The sequence below is a fragment of the Coenobita brevimanus genome, chromosome 98 (genome assembly GCF_032717465.1).
Source record: "Coenobita brevimanus isolate Jiangsu-jjx chromosome 98, ASM3271746v2, whole genome shotgun sequence".
NCBI classification, from domain to species: domain Eukaryota; kingdom Metazoa; phylum Arthropoda; class Malacostraca; order Decapoda; family Coenobitidae; genus Coenobita; species Coenobita brevimanus.
Window position 1 is genome coordinate 18,328,792 of NC_137051.1, and position 18,684 is coordinate 18,347,475.

The following is an 18,684-nucleotide window of genomic DNA, read 5'->3' on the forward strand; positions in this document are numbered from 1 at the left end:
TACTATTGTATGTATATTGTAAGGAAGTTGAATTAAGGCAATATATGTGTTAACGTGGCCTGCCGAGTTTTTATGCCCTATTCCTGACATTGTTTTCTAGTTCCGATCTCGAAAGAGAACCCGTTCTATAGCGGGACGAGAAGTCGACCTAAAAACACCTAGCATAACTCCAGGTAGCACTGGGTAGTTTGTGTAACCGCTGCCAGGGGCCTAGGGCGGTGCTGATGTTTATGCATTACAACCGACGCCCGCGCCTTTTGAAATCAGCCGATGAATTCGGAAAATATAGTGCCATGGTCCACTGCGCGGCTAAAATATAGTGCCATGGCCCACTGCTCACCTTATGTAAGCAACAACGAAGCAGAAACAGCGAGCTAAGAAGTGTTCCAAGTGCATTACCAAGGTGGAGGCCACGAGAACAGTTGTTTCAACGTGGCGGCCAAAGTCAAACGCTCGCTGCGGAGATAGTCCCTCCATACTTTAGAGCTCAGTGAAAAGTACTCCTTAACTTTCTCATCAATAAATATCATCAAATCAAATCAAATCGGTACCGAATCGGTTAATGACTGCCGATTCCACTGAGCTCTACCGATTCACACCCATGGTTTAGTAGGCCCATTCTTAGAAGAGGGATGTTCGGTAATTTGGTATTTTGCTGTACATATAATAAATAATTACATTATGCATGTGCAACATTTTAGTGTAAATTTTTATCGACTTACTCATTTTTATTTGTAACGGTATATTACGGTCACAAATACAGTCCCTAAATGTAGACTGACATGTTTTGATTGTATTGGAGGGAAGGATTACGGTCGTCGTCAGGCAGCCTAACATTTACCTCGATTTTTAATTTGATTTTATAATTTCTTGCCACATACTATCAAGTCACAAGATGCCACCTCGAGCTCTTGGTGTAAGTACAGTGGATCACCTTTATTTATTAATATCAAACGTTTCTCAGTAGGCTATCACGAATATGTCTCAAGGTTTGATTGATAAGGTTTCTGGCTGTAAAGGTGTAACAGAGTACACATACAGCAAAAAGGGGTTGTTGGTCTTGTCACACACCCCGATCAGCACAATATTTATACAGTATGCAGTAAGAGGTCACAAATCAAGGTTTGAACTTTGATGTAGCCAAAACAACAGTACCTTACCGTAAATAATTTCGCCTGAGCTTAATCCAGATTTTCGTCATTTTGCAATTTTATGTTGCTCGGTGACAGATTCAGACGATACTACGGCTCTACATACTTTCCCTGCCACCTTTGTGACTAGCGTCATATTCAGTCGTTAATCCCTTGTTGCAGTGTTGTACTGAAGGTGGAGAGACGGCAATTTTAGGCCAGGTTAGAGCTAAAAGGATATAGTACCGGTAAATGGTTACCGGTAATTCTTTACTAATCAGGCGTGGCGATTGCACTGATATTACAACAAGCTCACAATCTTAGGTTAATAATTTTGGTACATAAACAAAACATAGTTAACTGTCTGTTCCATTGTGACTGCAAGAAGTAATTGGTAAACATAGAAATGTAATAAGGGAGGAGTCGGCAAGGGGTCATGTGACTTGAAGCCAGCGTGCTGCAGTCCCCTGCCCCCCTTTGACTCAAACATCAGCTGAGTGGAACTCTTCATTATTCTTTGTGTAACCACTCAACATGCCTGGTTGTACTGCTTGTGGGTGTACGCAGAGGAATCGACGGGACCTTGTAACATTCCTTAGGTAAAACTACTAGGTTAAATAAGGAAATGGTTTCTTAGAAATGGGCATAAAACTGTGTCACATTGGGTTGTTTTCCACACATTTTCTTTTATCATTTATGGTCTAGTGATTCGATACTGATGTTTTTTAAGAATTTAGCAACCTTCAATAATCCACATTCAGTTTAGACACCAGTGCTGATAATAAATATTCCAAATTGGGGGGAGAAAGTAAAGAATACTGGCAAAGTGCTTCTGTGTTGTGGTCGGTTGGCCAGTAAGCAAGCTAGGCCTAGGATATACTGCTGTCTCAAACACCTGACCTTACCCACATAGCCTGTCCCAAATTAGCCTTTATAACCTAAGCAACCTAGCCTGACCTAACGTAATTACCCAACCCACCTTAACGATACTTAACCTAACTCACTTAGCCCAGCCTGGCCTATCTTATCTTAACCAGGCACTAAACCCATTTAACTTTACTTACCCCAAGCCAGCTTAACCCAGCTCATCCTAACCTGACCTTGCCTAACCCAATTACCCTAAGTTGATCTAGTCTTAGTCTAAGCTATTTAAGTTCAGCTCATCCACTTGATTTTAAAGGTTTGTAATGTCTAATAATGACCAGCTTTTTCATACTGTAAGAGTTGTTATATGTCAGTCATTAGTGTAATACAGACAAAAATTCCAACTGGTATCATAAACTGTTCTTCGCTATGCTAAAATTAATTTCATCCATAATTAATGCTCTCAACTCTCCAACTCGAATTCTTCCCACTCCTTCTGGCACCTTGACAAAAACATTTCTAACAACTTTACTTCATCATCCTTCCCTCCTTTTTCTACTCTGATGGTTCTGTAGCTATTTCTTCTACTGATAAAGCAGTCTTCACTCAGACTTTCTTCTCCAACTCCACCTTAGACAATTCCAGTGTTGTTCCTCCATCACTTCCCCCCTCTGACTTCCTCATGGCTGATATTAAAATTTCTTCAGCTGATGTATTCTCTGCCATCACAGGTCTCAATACTGACAAGGCATGGTCCTGATGGGGTCCCTCCTGTTGTCCTCAAAAACTGTGATTCTGTGCTTATACCCTGCCTAGGTAAACTCTTTCGTCTTTGCCTGTCAACATGTACCTTTCCATCTTGCTGGAAGTTTGCTGTCCTCCAGCCAGTTCCAAAGAAGGGTGACCATTCCCAACCATCTAACTACATCCTGTATCTCAAAAGTTTTCGATTCAGTTCTTAATAGAAAAATTTTAAAACATCTTTCCTATCACAACCTTCTCTCTGATCGTCAGTGTGGGTTCCGTCAGGGTCACTCCACTGGTGATCTTCTCACCTACCTTTCAGACTCCTGGTCATCCTCCTTTCGGGAGTTTGGTGAAAACTTTGCCATTGCACTTGACATCTCAAAGGCTTTCAGTCGAGTCTGGCATAAATCTTTAATTTCCAAACTGCCCTTTTCCGGTTTCTATCCTTCTATCTGTGTCTTCATCTCTAGCTTCCTTTCTGGTCGTTCTATAGCCACTGTTGTAGACGGCCATTGTTCTCCTCCTAAATCTATCGCCAGTGGTGTTCCTCAGGGCTCTGTCCTATCACCAACTCTCTTCCTTTTATTCATCAATGACCTAAGCTGTACTTTTAACTCTATCCACTCGTACGCTGATGATTCCACCCTTCACCTTTCCATTTGGTTCCTGCAACGTCCATCTCAGCAGCTACTTCAACAGACAAGGGATGAGGCTATGGCACACCTGATGCCTGACTTGGCTCGCATCTCTGACTGGGGTAAAAATAATTTTGTTGTTTTTAATGCATCAAAGACTCAGTTCATGCACTTATTAACCCGACAAAATCTTCCACAGGTGTACCCATTAATGTTTAATAATATTCAGCTTTATCCTGCATTGTCCTTGAAAATGCTTGGGATTTCATTCTCTCGAGACTTATCTTGGAAAGATCATATTACATCTCTTGTAAAATCTGCTTCCAAGAGATTAGGTGTGCTAAGCTGACTCCATTCCTTCTTTACCCCTGCACAGTTGTTGACTTTATACACAGGTTTTATCCGCCCCTGTATGGAGTACAACTCTCGTGTGGGGAGGCTCCCCACATACAGCTCTTCTCAACAGGGTGGAGTCAAAGGCTTTTTGTCTCATCAACTTTCCTCCTCTTACTGGCTTCCTTCAACCTCTGTCTCTTCACTGCACTGTTGCATCATTATCTCTTTTCTATCATTACTTCAATGGTCACTGCTTCTCTGAACTGTCTGCTTGCATTCTTCCACCTCTATGACGGGCGCATACCCGGTAGCACCCGTCTAGCAACAAACTCTCATCCCTTTTCTGTCCAACTCTCTAATGCAAGAGTTAACCGTTAATCCCAGTCCTTCATTTATGCAACAGGTCAACTCTGGAACTGTCTCCCTCTGTCTGTATTTCCTGCTTCCTATGATCTCCAGTCTTTCAAATGCAGTGTGTCCAGGCATCTTGAAATGATCAGATCTTTGATTTGGCTCTCTCTTATATCTTGTTTTTCTCATGGAAGGAACAGTTTGGGCTCGTGGCCATGTGTTCCTTTAATATTCGTTAAAAGGTACGTAATGTCTAATAATGACCAACATTTTCATAAGTAATCCCTCTAATATCCGAACGCCCAATATCCGAACATCCCCACTAACCGGACATAATCCTCCTGGGATCCAATATTCCCAAAATGGGCCAAAAACCGCAAAAAATTCGAAAAAAATCTGACTTTTTTCCCTCCCATAATTTGAAATTCCCGCCTGGCACCGAACAGCTGTTACACCATGGTCCCTTCACCCCTTCCTTCCTCCCCCTCCCCCCTCCCCTGTCAGGTTGCCATTTGGTATTTTTCATTACCAAGTGTGGGCCAATTTGGTAATGAAAAATTCGTTTGGTAATGAATCAGAATAATGCATTACCAAATGGAGTTTTCACATGTATGAGGATACACAGGATGGAGATGGTGGATTGTTTGCTCTCTCTGATTAATCTGCTACCCTACATAGTGTGAAAATAATCAACATGGTGTTAGTTATAAGGAGAGTGATTACATGTATTTCCACTTGTATATATAATTAGTGAAGAATATATGCTATAGTCTGACAGATCGAAACGTAGGGTTTTGGTGGAGTCACCCCCTCCCTGCACTGTTGCCACGTTTCCGAGCTGACCTCTCCATCAGCGATGACCTTGACACTGTTTCCCTCTTGTGATCTCCGTTTTTCTAATACCCCCTATACCCCTGCCACCAACACCCCCTATACCCCTACCCCCAACAACACCCCCATCAACAACACCCGCTATACCTCCACCACCAACACCTCCTATAAATATAGACCCCCACCATCAACACCTGTATAATAATTAGCCGTTGATAATTGCTATACTTTTATTGAGAGCATACATTCTACCCTATTGCTCAAACTCCCTAATCTTACAATCCCATCTGTCTTAATCCTTCCCACTGCCTTCGTTCCTAAATCCCTTAATTGATCTATTTTTAACCTAAGTGTCCCCACACCTTTTAAACCATTTACCTCTCTGTCACTATTCTCCACCATATGTATCAACTTGTATTATATTGTGTATAGAACTTTCATACTGTATGCTGTACTACTGTATAATGTATAAGAATACCCACTGTTTAGTGGAAATAAAGTTTTATTATTATTATTATTATTATTATTATTTCTCTCTCTCTCTCTCTCTCTCTCTCTCGCTAGATTTTGTTATGTGTCATCCATGGTTTTTTACTTCCATTTTTATGTATGGATTATAATTTTGACTTTATTTCCGCACCACCCTTGAGGTAAAAGTCACGGCGCGTTTTTTTTTTATAGAGGTTTCCCCAATAGGCCTAAATCCTGTAGGGGGTTGGTGACCTCCCACAGCGTACACACAAACACGTGTCGCGTGAGTGCTGCCACCCCAGAGCTGTTTGATATATTTATTTTAATTATGAAAGGATCGCCTCTTCCCACTTTTATCCCTTCAAATTTTCTTGCAATTATACTTGCTAAATTAATTAGCAATGTTAGAAGTGTTGGGGAAGTAAATAATAATTAGAATATTTTTAGAGCAACACTGCCAAATTTTTATGCCACGTTTCTCTATTATCGTATAATATAGTATGCAGAATAGTTTTATTCTTCCTTGATACATGTCAGCACTTTCATTACAGTTATATTAGTATGAGTTATGTTTATGTATCATTCCTACTACACAAACCACAGGCGTTATACATCGTAGGGTTAGGAAACATGGCAATAGTGTAGGGAGGGGGTGACTCCACCCAAACCCTATGTTACGAGGAGGAACACTATAGCTTTACGAATTTGGTAATGAAAAGTTATATTCGACAATGAAAGTTGAGGAGATTGGTAATGTGGCTGTTGCGATCTGGCAACTCTGTAACCCCACCAACATCAACAGTCACAGCTTAACTCCGATGGAGAGCAGATACTCATAACAGTGCAAGCCACAGGTGCTTGTTTTTTGTGAATAAACAGTGCATAAACTGCAATACCTTGCCACTAGAACACACAGGAATTTACAGTGTTGTGCAGTGTTAAGAAATTAGAATTTAGAGTGCAGAGGATTAACTGTGGACTGCAAACTGGCGGTTCAAACCAGTCCAGGAGCAAGGGACTTGTAAGTACCGTACCCAGAATGTTTAATATTGTATAAACTCACTTCTAAAACCTCATTTTATGGTTCTTTTGCATTTATTTCAGTCTTTTAAGTCCCTTATTGGTGTGATTTGGGTCTTAAATAGGTGCAATGCATGTCCAGAGGGAGTTGTATAGGTGTTTTTCAGAGTTAGGGTCCATAAGTACAAGTCCATAAGCTGGGGCCCAATATCCGGACAGGACCACTATCCGGACCTGCCTATGGCTCTATTACGTCGGATATTGGAGGGATTACTGTATTTGAGTTATTTTATATCAGTCATTGGTTTACTATAGACAAAAACACTAACAAGAGTTTCTGTCTTGGCTGTCCTTTATCAGTGGTATGTCGGGGGTAAGGAGGATTACAACCTTGAGTGAATTTCATTGAGGTGGAAGAGATAAATATATATAGCCTAGGTAATCTGAAATTCAAACTATTGTGAATTTACTTGAACTATCTATCTATTTATCTATCTATTGCCAGACGCCATAATCCCGTACGGGGTGGCCATTTGACTCTGAGTTATTTGTTTTACAGGGAGGGGCACTAACCCTCCACCAACCCACTTGACACGTAGGGATGGAATCAGTAAATTTTCTCTTGCAAATGAGTTAGAATTGATAATTTTCTTCTGGAATTGGATTTGACTCGGAACAAAGAAATCTTAATTGACCCCATAGGCCTATTTGGTTCTGTCTTGACAAAAAACTTATTTGCTTGTATTTTATCTTGTAGGTTCCCAAAAGATTAAATTTTTTGGAGGAAGTGGATTGAAGCAACACATAGCCTAGGAGGGACTTTAATCCTTCTAAATCGGCAGTTCTTTGTTCTCGACATTTTATGAAAGAGGATTTTGACGGGACCACACCAAACTATGCTAAGGGTAGGTATGATACCAAGTGTGTTTGGTGGTTTTCCATCATATTTACAGAAGAAAACTAAATTGCCCATGAAAAGCCCAGTCAAACGGGAAGTACCAGGAGCACAGTCTGTTATAGTGGATTCTGTTAACAACAGTAGAATTGTTAGTGTTGATACCAGTGCTGGTACTTCAGAAGGCATTAGTGTTTGTTCCTTTCCTATGGATAGGCCTATAAATGAAGCCTTAAGCTCTCCTGTGGTGTCCTCTGAGAGTCCTATAAAGGCTAAATTGAAGAGAAAGTTAGCTGAAAATGAAGAAAATCTTGTAGCTCCCAAGAAGAAAATAAAAACTCCTCAGTCAAAACAAAGGCTCATAAGGAAAAATACACAATTACAGAATGTCATAGATAACTTGAGAAAAAATAATCTACTCAATACAAGCAGTTTAGGTGTATTGGAAGACTGTGCTGATCTTTTGAAAAGACAACTGACAAAAAATTTCAGTGTTTTGAGGTAGTCCCTGTCCATCGCAGATGAAAACCTAAATTATTAAATAATACTACCATTTGTGATTATTATTGGCCTACATGGCTGATTCATATTTATCTGTAGTCACTACAGTATAATATGATGTCAAAACAACACGTTGTTAGCGTCTCTTGTAAGGAATATTAATGATTATCTGTGGAGTGAACAAATCAAGAACTTTGCATTTTCTAAGTATAGTTTGGTGCCTGGTGGGTTTTTCAGGGATCTGTATCATTGACAAGGAATGTCTTTATATATACCATGCATTTCAAATAATATTACTTCAAATTTGTGTGTGTGGTGAAAAACAGAAAGCAATTAAATGCAGTAAGTCGCCTTGCTACACCGCAATGTTTTTCAACCTCTCCCACCCTCCCGGGCCGCTAAGCCCTGCCCACTGGCTTCACTTGCACGGATAGAGGAAGACCAACATGCCGCCTCCTTCCTATTATACTTCCATGTTGGTAAAGACAAAATATACCTATTTGGGGGTATTTAAGGAAGCGGCCAGGTCACCCACAGTAGTGATAACTGACGATCTCTCTGACTGGTCGTGTTGTTTACCAGCCATCATTCTGACTGGACGCTTTAGTGTATCCCACATCAAAGCAATGTGAAACTTAATGATTTAATCAAACCAAACCTAATCCAACATAACCTCACTTGCATTTGACAGCCAGCTTTCAAATATAAAAATCCGTGTTAGGAACGTTAAATATGGCTGGCCACTGGCAGATGTCATTGGAATATTTACACATTCTAAATCCTCATTTATAGCTTTTAGAGGTAAGTTTGTAAAAATCCCCAGTGGCTGTGGTATCTAGGAATAATTACAAGTAACCTGTGAAAGACTTATTTCAATAGAAAATATGGAAAGGCGGCACCCATTTGGTAAAGAATTGATTAGTTAACTTACCCTTAATTTAGGGACATCAGTATCAGATGTGAGTATGTGTATCTGTAATTTACAGAAGCCTTGTTTTGTATGGTTTGTGATTTCATACAGAGCTCATGACACCAATGAAATAGTCTCAGCTTCATAGCCAGACATGTGACATTGGAAAAACTTGCATACTTTGTCAAGATGGCTTCCATGAAGGTGTTATTCATTCTGCCAGTCTTGAACTAGTCTCCTTAGTTCCAGGGAAAAGTAAGAGTAGCCTAGTAATGCTGGAATAATGACCCTCAGTTGAGATATTATACAGTACTGCATATGAATGCTGTTATCAGTAGAATTCCTCAGCAAACCCCATACCTTCAGTGAAGGGAAACCACTCTGGTACTACAGATAGTGATAGGCGGTCAGGCTGGTACTGTGTACTGGTAGTTATTCTCCGCTATTAATCACTGACGGTATCCCAAAGCATTAGGGATGTTTACAAATTTCAACTATACAACTTTACTTGGACTGCTGCAAGCTGCCACTGGATGCTGACAACAACAGACTCACTGCCAGTCTATGCCTTACATTTCTTAGAAGCCTGTTATTGTTGACGGCTTGCAGCTGTCGATGTAAAGTCGTATCGTTAACATTCATAAATATCCCTTCATACTTTGGGCATTGGGGAATGGTTTGGGCAGTGGTTTATAGTAGAGGGTAATAACTACCAGTGGTGACAACCATCATCTACTTACTTGATGTAGTGATGCCTGCTTCATCCCAAACTTTTATCATTCTTTTTCTGTGCCTGCCCTCTTCTTTTCCTATTTCTCCCATCTTTCCTGTCACTTCTTATTACTCTTCCATTGCAGAAACAAGTCAGACTTCCTCTTAAAAGTTTCTGTGCTGGAGTTACTGGTGTCCCCTATGCCCCTCATCTGGCCTTTAAACACTGTAGTCTTGGTCACTTGTTGATAAAACTTGCAATATGGATGGACTTCAGACACTGACTGACTGCTTCAGTTGCTCTTCTGTAGCAAGTGCAACCAAAATGTGGATGGTTTTGACCGCTGATTTTTCTTCCACTGATGTTTTTGGGTTGGGTACCTGCCTCTCATGTATTTTCCTCATGTGTTTTCCTGTACACCAGGAAACCATTTACTATGCTGGGTGGTAACTATATAACCAAATTTTGGCACCTAGTGGTTTAGTAGGTAATTACGGCACTTCAAACGGATTGAGCCAGTGAAGGTTTATATCCAAGGGATGGTTGGGGTTAATTGCTCATGTAATGCCACTCAAGGATGAGTGAGGCTGGCCACTCTCATCTTAAATATCAGGACCAACTTGCCTAGCCCCTGGCTTCAACATTCCTTATGGGGCAACGTAGGATTGGGTGATGAATGAATGAAATAATGAAATGGATGATGCAACATCTTTCCCGAGTTCTTTGCAGCAAGTACAGTTGGAGGGCCAACCCCAGTAATGTCAGTGCAAATCCTGTATAGATCCATCTGTGTATGAAGAATTTGCTTTTTTTTTTTTTTTTTTTTTTTTTCCCCCCCCCCCCCCCCCCGGGGAGGTTATGTTTTACCCCCTGTTGGTTTGTCTGCCTGGCTATCTGTTAGCAGGATTACTCAAAAAATTATGAATGGATTTTGATGAAATATTATGGAAGGGTGGGCCATGGACCAAGGAATAAATGATTAAAGTTTGGGCCAGATCTTATTTTTTTTTTTTATATTTACCTCGGCTGCTTCCCCCAAGGAAAGGGAAGTAGCCGAGACAGGACGACACACTCCCCATTTACTCATCCATTCAAACACATTCATTCGCATCTTAGCCCCAAAGGGGAGAACGGACAGATCCTCACCGCACCACACCGTACAAGGGTCAACTGCGCAATGCAGTCAGTGACATCCGCAGCAGGGCCCGACAGCAGAACTGGTTTACCCCTGCCACATCATAACAGACCCATCCCCTTACCCACACCTGACCTGACTATCTGATCAGACCAAATGCGGGAGAATATCCCCTCAGGGCTGCGTCATCACTTATTCTTTCACAATTTCTCTCCATTTATTTCTGTCACGCACAGCCACTCTTCCTTGCTCAACAGACATCCCTCTCGCATCCAGCGCTCTCTTCACACTGTCCATCCATCCTATTCGTGGTCTTCCTCTCAGCCTTACACCTCTCACATCAGATCTAGTTATCTTTTTCACCAGTCGCTCATTATCCATTCTCTCCATATGCCCAAACCATCGCAACACCCTCTGCTCAACTCCATCAGCCATCTCCCGAACTACTCCAGTTCTCCTTTGCACTTCATTTCGCACTCGATCCATACTCGTCACTCCACACACACACTCCTCAGACACCTCATCTCCATTACATTCAAACTTTTCCTCTCTGCTACACCCATATTCCATGTTTCAGCCCCATATAATGCAGTTGGTACCACAACACCCTCATACAGCCTTCTCCTTACATCCATTCTAACCGAACGACATTTAAACACTTTTTTCATTCCTCCCAGCACCTTTCCTACTTCATTTATTCTAAACTTCACTTCTGCATCTATTCTTCCATCCACAGCAACATGTGACCCTAGATATTTAAAACACTCTACCTCCTCTAGCAACTCACCATTCAAAACTATATTCATCCCCCTACCATCTATCAACCTCGTACACTTCATCACTTTACTCTTATTCTCATTTACTTTCAATTTCCTCCTGTCACACACCCTTCCAAACTCCTCTACCAACGTCTCAATCTCTTCTCTGAATCAGTCACCAGTGCAGTATCATCTGCAAACAGCAGCTGCTTCAGATTCCACTCTCCACCATCAACATTCACCAGACTCAGACCTCCACCTAAAACTCTTGCATTCACCTCTCTTACAACACCATCCATGTAAATATTAAACAACCAAGGCGACATCACACATCCCTGTTGCAGCCCCACTCTCACGGAAAACCAATCACTCACAGCATTTCTCACTCTTACACACGCTCTACTATTTACATAAAAACTTTTCACCCCTTTTAGTAACCTACCATCTAGTCCATACAATCTTAAAACAGTCCACAAAGCCTCCCTATCAATTCTATCATACACTTTCTCTAAATCCATAAATGCCCAAAACACATCCTTGCCTTTCGCTAAATACTTTTCACACACTTGTCTCACAGCAAACACCTGATCAACACATCCCCTCCCTCTCCTAAAGCCACATTGCTCATCACCAATCACTCCCTCTGTACCCTCTCTAACTCTCATAATTAACACTCTACCATACACCTTACCTACAACACTCAACAAACTTATACCCCTAAAGCTGGTACATTCATACTTATCACCCTTGCCTTTATACAACGGGACCACACAAGCACTTGCCCAGTCAATTGGCACCATACCTTTCTCATAGCACACATTCAGCAATCTTACTAACCAGTCAACAATAGTCACTCCACCACCCTTCAGGCATTCCACAGCACACCCATCCATACCTGCAGCTTTCCCTGTTTTCATCTCCTTTACTGCCTTCTCCACTTCCTTCTTCGTGATCAAAGAATCATTCAACTCTCCCAACACATTTATTCCTTGCACCCTTCCATCCGCCACAATCTCAGCCACTCTTTCCTCCTCTACATTTAACAATCTTTCAAAATACTCTGCCCATCTCTTCCTTACTGCATCCATCTCAATTAACATCTTTCCATCCTCTGCTTTTACTCGTTCTTCCTTCCCAGACTCTCCCTTTCGCACCCTTTTCACCTCCTTCCAAAACATTTTCTTATTCTGTTGAAAATTCTCTGTCAGCCGCCTACCCAACCTCTCATCTGCTGCCACTTTAGCATCACGCACAGTCCTTCTCGCTCTATTCCTCTTTCCCTTATACCTTTCATAGGACATCTCATCCTTCCTCTGCAGCCACACTTCATATGCACGTCTCTTCTCAGCCACAGCCATACTTACTTCCTCGCACCACCATTCACTTCCTTTTCTTACACCACCACCCACACGTCTCACACCACACAGCTCTTCTGCATGCCCCACCACAGCACTCTTAAACAACTGCCATTCCTCCTCCACGCTGCCATTTTCCCGATCTATCACTGCGTTCCACTCATCTTTCAATTTCTCCTGATACTCTATCTTTTTCTCTCTTTTATCCAACTCACTCACTTTCAAAACCTCCCTGCCACACCTAACCCTCCTAGCTCTCACCCATCTCTTACCTACTCTTAACTTTCCCTCCACCAGGTAGTGGTCAGACATACCTCCACCCTCCCCTCTCAGAACTCTCGCATCCAACAATCTTCCTATTACATTCCTAAACACAACCACATAGTCCATTAAAGCTCTATCAACAACCCTTCCACCCTCCTGTCTTACCCATGTATACTTATAAATATCTTTCTTCTCAAACAGCGTATTCCCAATCACCATCTCTCGCTCAGCACACATCGCTGTCATTCGTTCCCCATTTTCATTTCTTCCAGGTACACCATGCATACCAACTACACCTTCAACTGCTACATTTCCCACTCTAGCATTCAGATCTCCCATCATTACCACATTCACATTCGCTCCAAAACTCTGCAGACACTCATCAACATTATTCCAGAAAGACTCCCTCTCTTCTTCATCCCTTTCACTACCAGGCCCATATGCACTCACAAACACCCACAACTCACGTTCAGATTTCGCTTTCACCCACATCAGTCTCGATGACACCTTCTTCCATTCAGTCACACATTGCTGTACTTTCGGACTCACTAACAAGGCCACACCTTCTCTTGCCCTTCCTCTATCAACACCTGACAATCTTCCATTCACACTTCCAAACATAGACTCCCCCTTCCCTTTCATCTTCGTTTCACTCAAAGCTAACACATCCAACTTTCTTCTCACAAACATTCTCCCAATCTCCTCCCTTTTAGCCTCAATTGTACTACATCCACGCACATTCATAGACCCAATCTTCAGGGTACGGGGATAACTCCATCCCCCATCCCTTTCTCTGGCCTGTCTCTTTTTAGGAACTAAAAAACAGAGGAGGGGGTCCCTAGTCCCCTCACCCCTCCCCTTTTAGTCGCCTTTTACGACACGCAGGGAATACGGTGGCAGTATTCTTCCTAACACAACCTGGCCGCAGAGTAGTAGTACCACCCCATAGTGTGGCCAGGCTGTGTCCCCCCTGCCACAGGGAGGTTATGTTTTACCCCCAACCCCAGTAATGTCGGTGCAAATCCTGTATAGATCCATCTGTGTTTAAAGAATTTGCTTTTTTTTTTTTTTCCCACCAGGGAGGTTATGTTTTACCCCCTGTTGGTTTGTCTGCCTGGCTGGCTGTTAGCAGGATTATTCAAAAGGTTATGAATGGATTTTGATGAAATATTGTGGAAGGGTGGGCCATGGACCAAGGAATAAATTATTAAAGTTTGGGCCAGATCTGGATCCAGAATTTACCGCACAATATAGCATCCCCAAAAGTTCGCCATGAATTTCAATGAAATTTTGTGGAAAGATGTGCCATGGACCAAGAAAGAATTGACTAGATTTGGAGGCAGATCTGAATCCAGAACCTGTATCCAGGGATTGGAATCCGGGATTACTAAAAAAGTTATGAATGGGTTTTGATGAAATTTCATTGAAGAGTGGGCCATGGGCCAACAAAGAAGTTATTAAATTTTAGGGCAGATCTGGATCTGGGTCTGGAGTATCCCACACAATAACTCCAAAGGTTCTAAAAGAATTTCAATGAACTTTTGTGGAAAGGTGGGCCATGGGCCAATAAAGAATTGATTAAATTTGGGGGCGGATCCAGATCTGGATCTTTTTTAATGGCAGTGGCATTGGTGGAGGTAAGGTATGCATTCTCTGAGCACTTTTTAGTTATTATTATAATTATTATTATTATTATTATTATTTTTTTTCATATAATTCCCCCTGTGAATCTGCTCATTTTCACATCTCTCCCCCTGCCCCCTCAAATAATTCTCCCTGCCTGTCCCATACAGGAGGGTATTGTTGTTGTGATGGATGTTGGACTGGGTGTGAGAGCAGGAACATCCAACACATTTTTCGTCCAGTCAAAGAAGTGCCTCATCAACATCTTGCAGCGGAAGGTACATTTTTTGTTCTCTTTGTGAAAAATATGTGCCATTTCATTTATATTACTGGATAGGATTTTGTAGCTGTGATGAAGTCAACTCTTTTATTTTTTTTCACTAAGACTAGATGATTTTATTTGGTTGAGTGTGAGTATAGGAGCCAGGAGTGTTATTACAGCAATCCCTCGATTATCCGACATAATAGAGACAAAGGCATGTCCGGTTAATGACTCCATCCGGATAATGGACTACTCACATGACCTCCCTTCGTCCATAACTTTGAAAGCCCATGTAAAAGGCCACTGTGGTACATCATACAACACTTGCTCCTGTTGTTTAACACTGCTCTGTCTGGTCAGGCATCCCTATAAACCACAGCCCAGCAGTTACCATGGTCAAGCAGACCCATCAACCATAGACAAGCAGTCACCACTGCAGGACCATACCCTGCAGTGATTAAAAAAAAAAAAAAAAAAAAAAAAAAAGGCCACACAAGAAAAATGCAGTGGGCACACAAACCAAATGGTAGAATGAAATAAAATCATGGTAAAAGAGAGAAAAAATCAAGCTACAGCATCATGGTACAGTACAGTAAGCTACAATAAAATCAGAGTCAACATTCATGATTCAACCATCCTGTATCAGTCTTATCCAGAACCTCCTGCTTCTCTACAGTCTTCAATATCGACTTCCTTTACCCAGGTGAAGGGATCATTATCACATACCCTAGGAAGAGGCATGCAAGGAATATTAGGGCCTGAAGCAGGTAGGAAACAACCACAAAAGCCACCATGTGTGCTGCCATAACAACTGTCTGAGAGGAGATGTTTACTTCAATGTTGCTGTGTGGCAACTGAGAATGGCTGAGGGGGTCTTTAGCTGTCGCTGGGCGAACTACCCAGCCAGACAGGGCAGCGTAACTGGGTTATTCCTGCCTGGATGGGCTCGAAAATGCTCATGCAGCCATAATTGTTTCCCGACTTCAAGCATTTTGTCTGGATTTTATGAAAAAATGTATGAATAATGGTTTTGAACTCCCAGATAACAGTGTCTGGTTTATGGATTGTCTGGGTAATGGCTGTCCGGATAATGGAGAGAGTACTGTACAGTAAACCCCCACTTTACTGTACCCTGCCAGACCGGATCTCAGATTTAACGAATACTTTGGGAACCCCTGGACAAACTGTCGTACATATCGGATGCCATCTGGTAAATGGGGAAAACCACATTGACCTACCGGTACCTGACATCTCTAGGCACACCAGGCACTTTTTTGCACTTAACATGTGCCATCCATTACCTGGGGGGTATGATGTAGACCTACCAGATCATTTCCTGTTTGGGGGATGTCTTACAACTCAGTTACCAGTGATGGCAGCTGTTTTTCCCATCCACGTGGGCCAGCCATGAAGAAGTGCTATGACAAGGGCTTGAAATTAAGGGTCAGTTTAGTGTAAAATAGATATAGTTGTCAGGTTTGGTTCTAGAATATGCTGTTTTACTCATTTATTTTCCATTACAATATGTGCTTGAAATCTGTTTCATGATGGAACCATCATACTTACCAAATTATTGGCAATCAGATTGGGCATCCCCCCAGTTGATCTGGTTTAGAAAGAGTTTGCTGTTCAGTCTTCATTATGGTAACCACCTCATTGTCAGACCACCTTTGCCACTGTATTTTCATTTGGCTAACACCAAATGATTTCGTTCAGATGAGGGAGAGTCAGGAACCTTAGTGTCAAGATACCATAGTGCTTTCTGTACTTTTATGACAAAAGTGTGTAAGTTTTTTACCGACAAACTCTCAGTAAACATAAAATTCAGCTAAAATAGGCCAGAGGAAGAAACTCGACCTCCTGCCCCAACTTTTTATGAGTGTACCATGTACAGTTAGGTCCCTGTAAATGAACATTTTTTCATTATTTGAGTATTGACTGGTATGAGGTTGACATATAGGACAGTTCAGTCTTAAAACCCAAACTTTGATGTTCCAAACATCATCCAAGAATGATGAGAATCAGTTGCGAAGCACACGTAAGGAAAATTTTAAAAGGCACTTCTGGAACATTGACCGCTGCATTCTCTCAGACCCTGGTGAGACACTGAGCCTTGGTGGTCATCAAGCGACATAGGGACGGTTCAACACCAACAAGCAGGGACAGTGTTCATATTGTATACTATACAGTAGAATTGTGATTTAAGACAGCAAGGAACAGTTTCACAGTAACACAAGCTTTTGAATTTCTCCGTATTGAGTAATAACTTGATATCACTCAGTTGTGGAAGAAAAACAGTGTGTGTGTGTTTTAATTATCTGATTTCCAGATGTTTGTGCTTGTTTACAACCTGTGCATTGTGCATTTGTTGTTTGTTGCTCAGGTTTCATGACCCAAGCCCGACCCACACCCTATACGTGCTTGCCCCAGCCACATTGTAGCAGTAGTTGTAGTTTTCCATAGGTAGTCTGGCCAAACAGTCCCGAGTCCCTAAGGAAGGCCACGGCCGTGACCGGGCTTTCCCACAGAGCACTGAAGGAGTGTATGTTATGTTGTTGGCGCAGGCTATTGTATGCAATGCAGTCTTCCATAATGTGCTTCATAATATGGGATACTGTGTTGCATCCTGGACAGCTACTTCTGATAACTCAAGAGGGCTGGATGATGCCCACGTCTCTGCCTGCCCAGGTGGACCCTGTCCTCGTGAGGGAGGTAGGATTCAGAAGAGTGAATATCAGGAGGCTGTGCATGCAGCTGTGTGTTGTCTTTGAGCAACTGAATGGAGTGGTGAGTGCTTTGAGCATGGATATGCTTCTGGAAGCTAGTTTGAGGGGGGAGAGCTGACAGTACAGTAATACCTTGATATACAATACCCCTAGATGTGATACCCCATCCTAACGATGGGGGTAGAAATACCACCATACCACGCCTAACAATGGCCAAAGCCCAGTTTAACGATGGGTTTTGATTTTTACCAATTTTGATTATAATTTAGACTAAAATTGTGTTTAGGTTGATTTATAAACTGTTTTTAGACTTAGATTAATGTGTTTTAGCCTTAGGTGGGGTGAATATTGTTGTTTTGGGGTACAGTTTACTAAGCTTGATTTTTTCCAGACATTTGACGATTTTCAGATTTTATTTGTTGGTTTTAGTGAGTTATTTACAGGTGTTAGGCATAGGTTAGCTTCCTTGACAGCTGTTAGGCCATTTAGATTGACTTTAAACTAGTTTTGGGGCTCATTTAGGTGGGTTTTGGGCTTGTTTGGGGGGAAACCCAAGGCTGGTAAACACTCCACATTACATGTTAAAAGTACCCTGATATACGATACCCCACCTGATGATGGGGTTTTACCAAACCAATTACATCATTGAACTGGGGTATGCCTGTATTTGTGTATGATATTGTGTGCTGGGTGTTGTTTTGGTGTTCCTTGGTGTGTGTGGATGTGCTGCCATGTAGTGTAGTGGATGGCGTGGGTTTGAGGAGACTGTGGCAAGAATTTGTGTGCCTCGCAAGTCTAGATGATCATTGACTTTGAGGGCTTTGGTCTCATGATGTTGGTGGTCTGTAGGTGTAGTAGCTGTGCAATCTGTGATTATTTTCAGGGCCATGTTCTGTAGGGTGTTCCGGTGTGTTTTAGTGAGGTTAGAAGCCCAAGCAGGGCTTTGCATAATTCATCACTGAACATATATACTGTGTATACTCACTCTTATCTTAAATGTCAGGACCAACTGCCTAGCCCTGGGCTCCTACGCTCCTCATGGGGCAATGTAGGATTGGATGATGGATGGATGGATGGTTGTTTCTTTGTTGTGTCCAAATGTTGTAAGGGCAAGTGACTGTAGGACATTGAGTTTTGGTGTTAATTTATTTTTAATGT

General features: G+C 41.9%; 1 protein-coding gene across 1 annotated transcript in view; it reads left to right on the top strand.

Annotated features, from left to right (window-relative positions):
• Positions 1 to 801: 801 nt before the first annotated feature.
• The window catches only part of Ku80 (X-ray repair cross-complementing protein 5 Ku80), a 239,485-nt gene continuing 221,602 nt past the window's right edge, over positions 802 to 18,684 (top strand). Inside the window, exons 1-2 of the mRNA XM_080283853.1 lie at positions 802 to 916; positions 14,709 to 14,816. Coding sequence (XP_080139979.1) covers positions 896 to 916; positions 14,709 to 14,816 — 129 coding nt within the window. The 5' untranslated portion in view covers positions 802 to 895. The remainder of the gene's footprint in view (positions 917 to 14,708; positions 14,817 to 18,684) is intronic.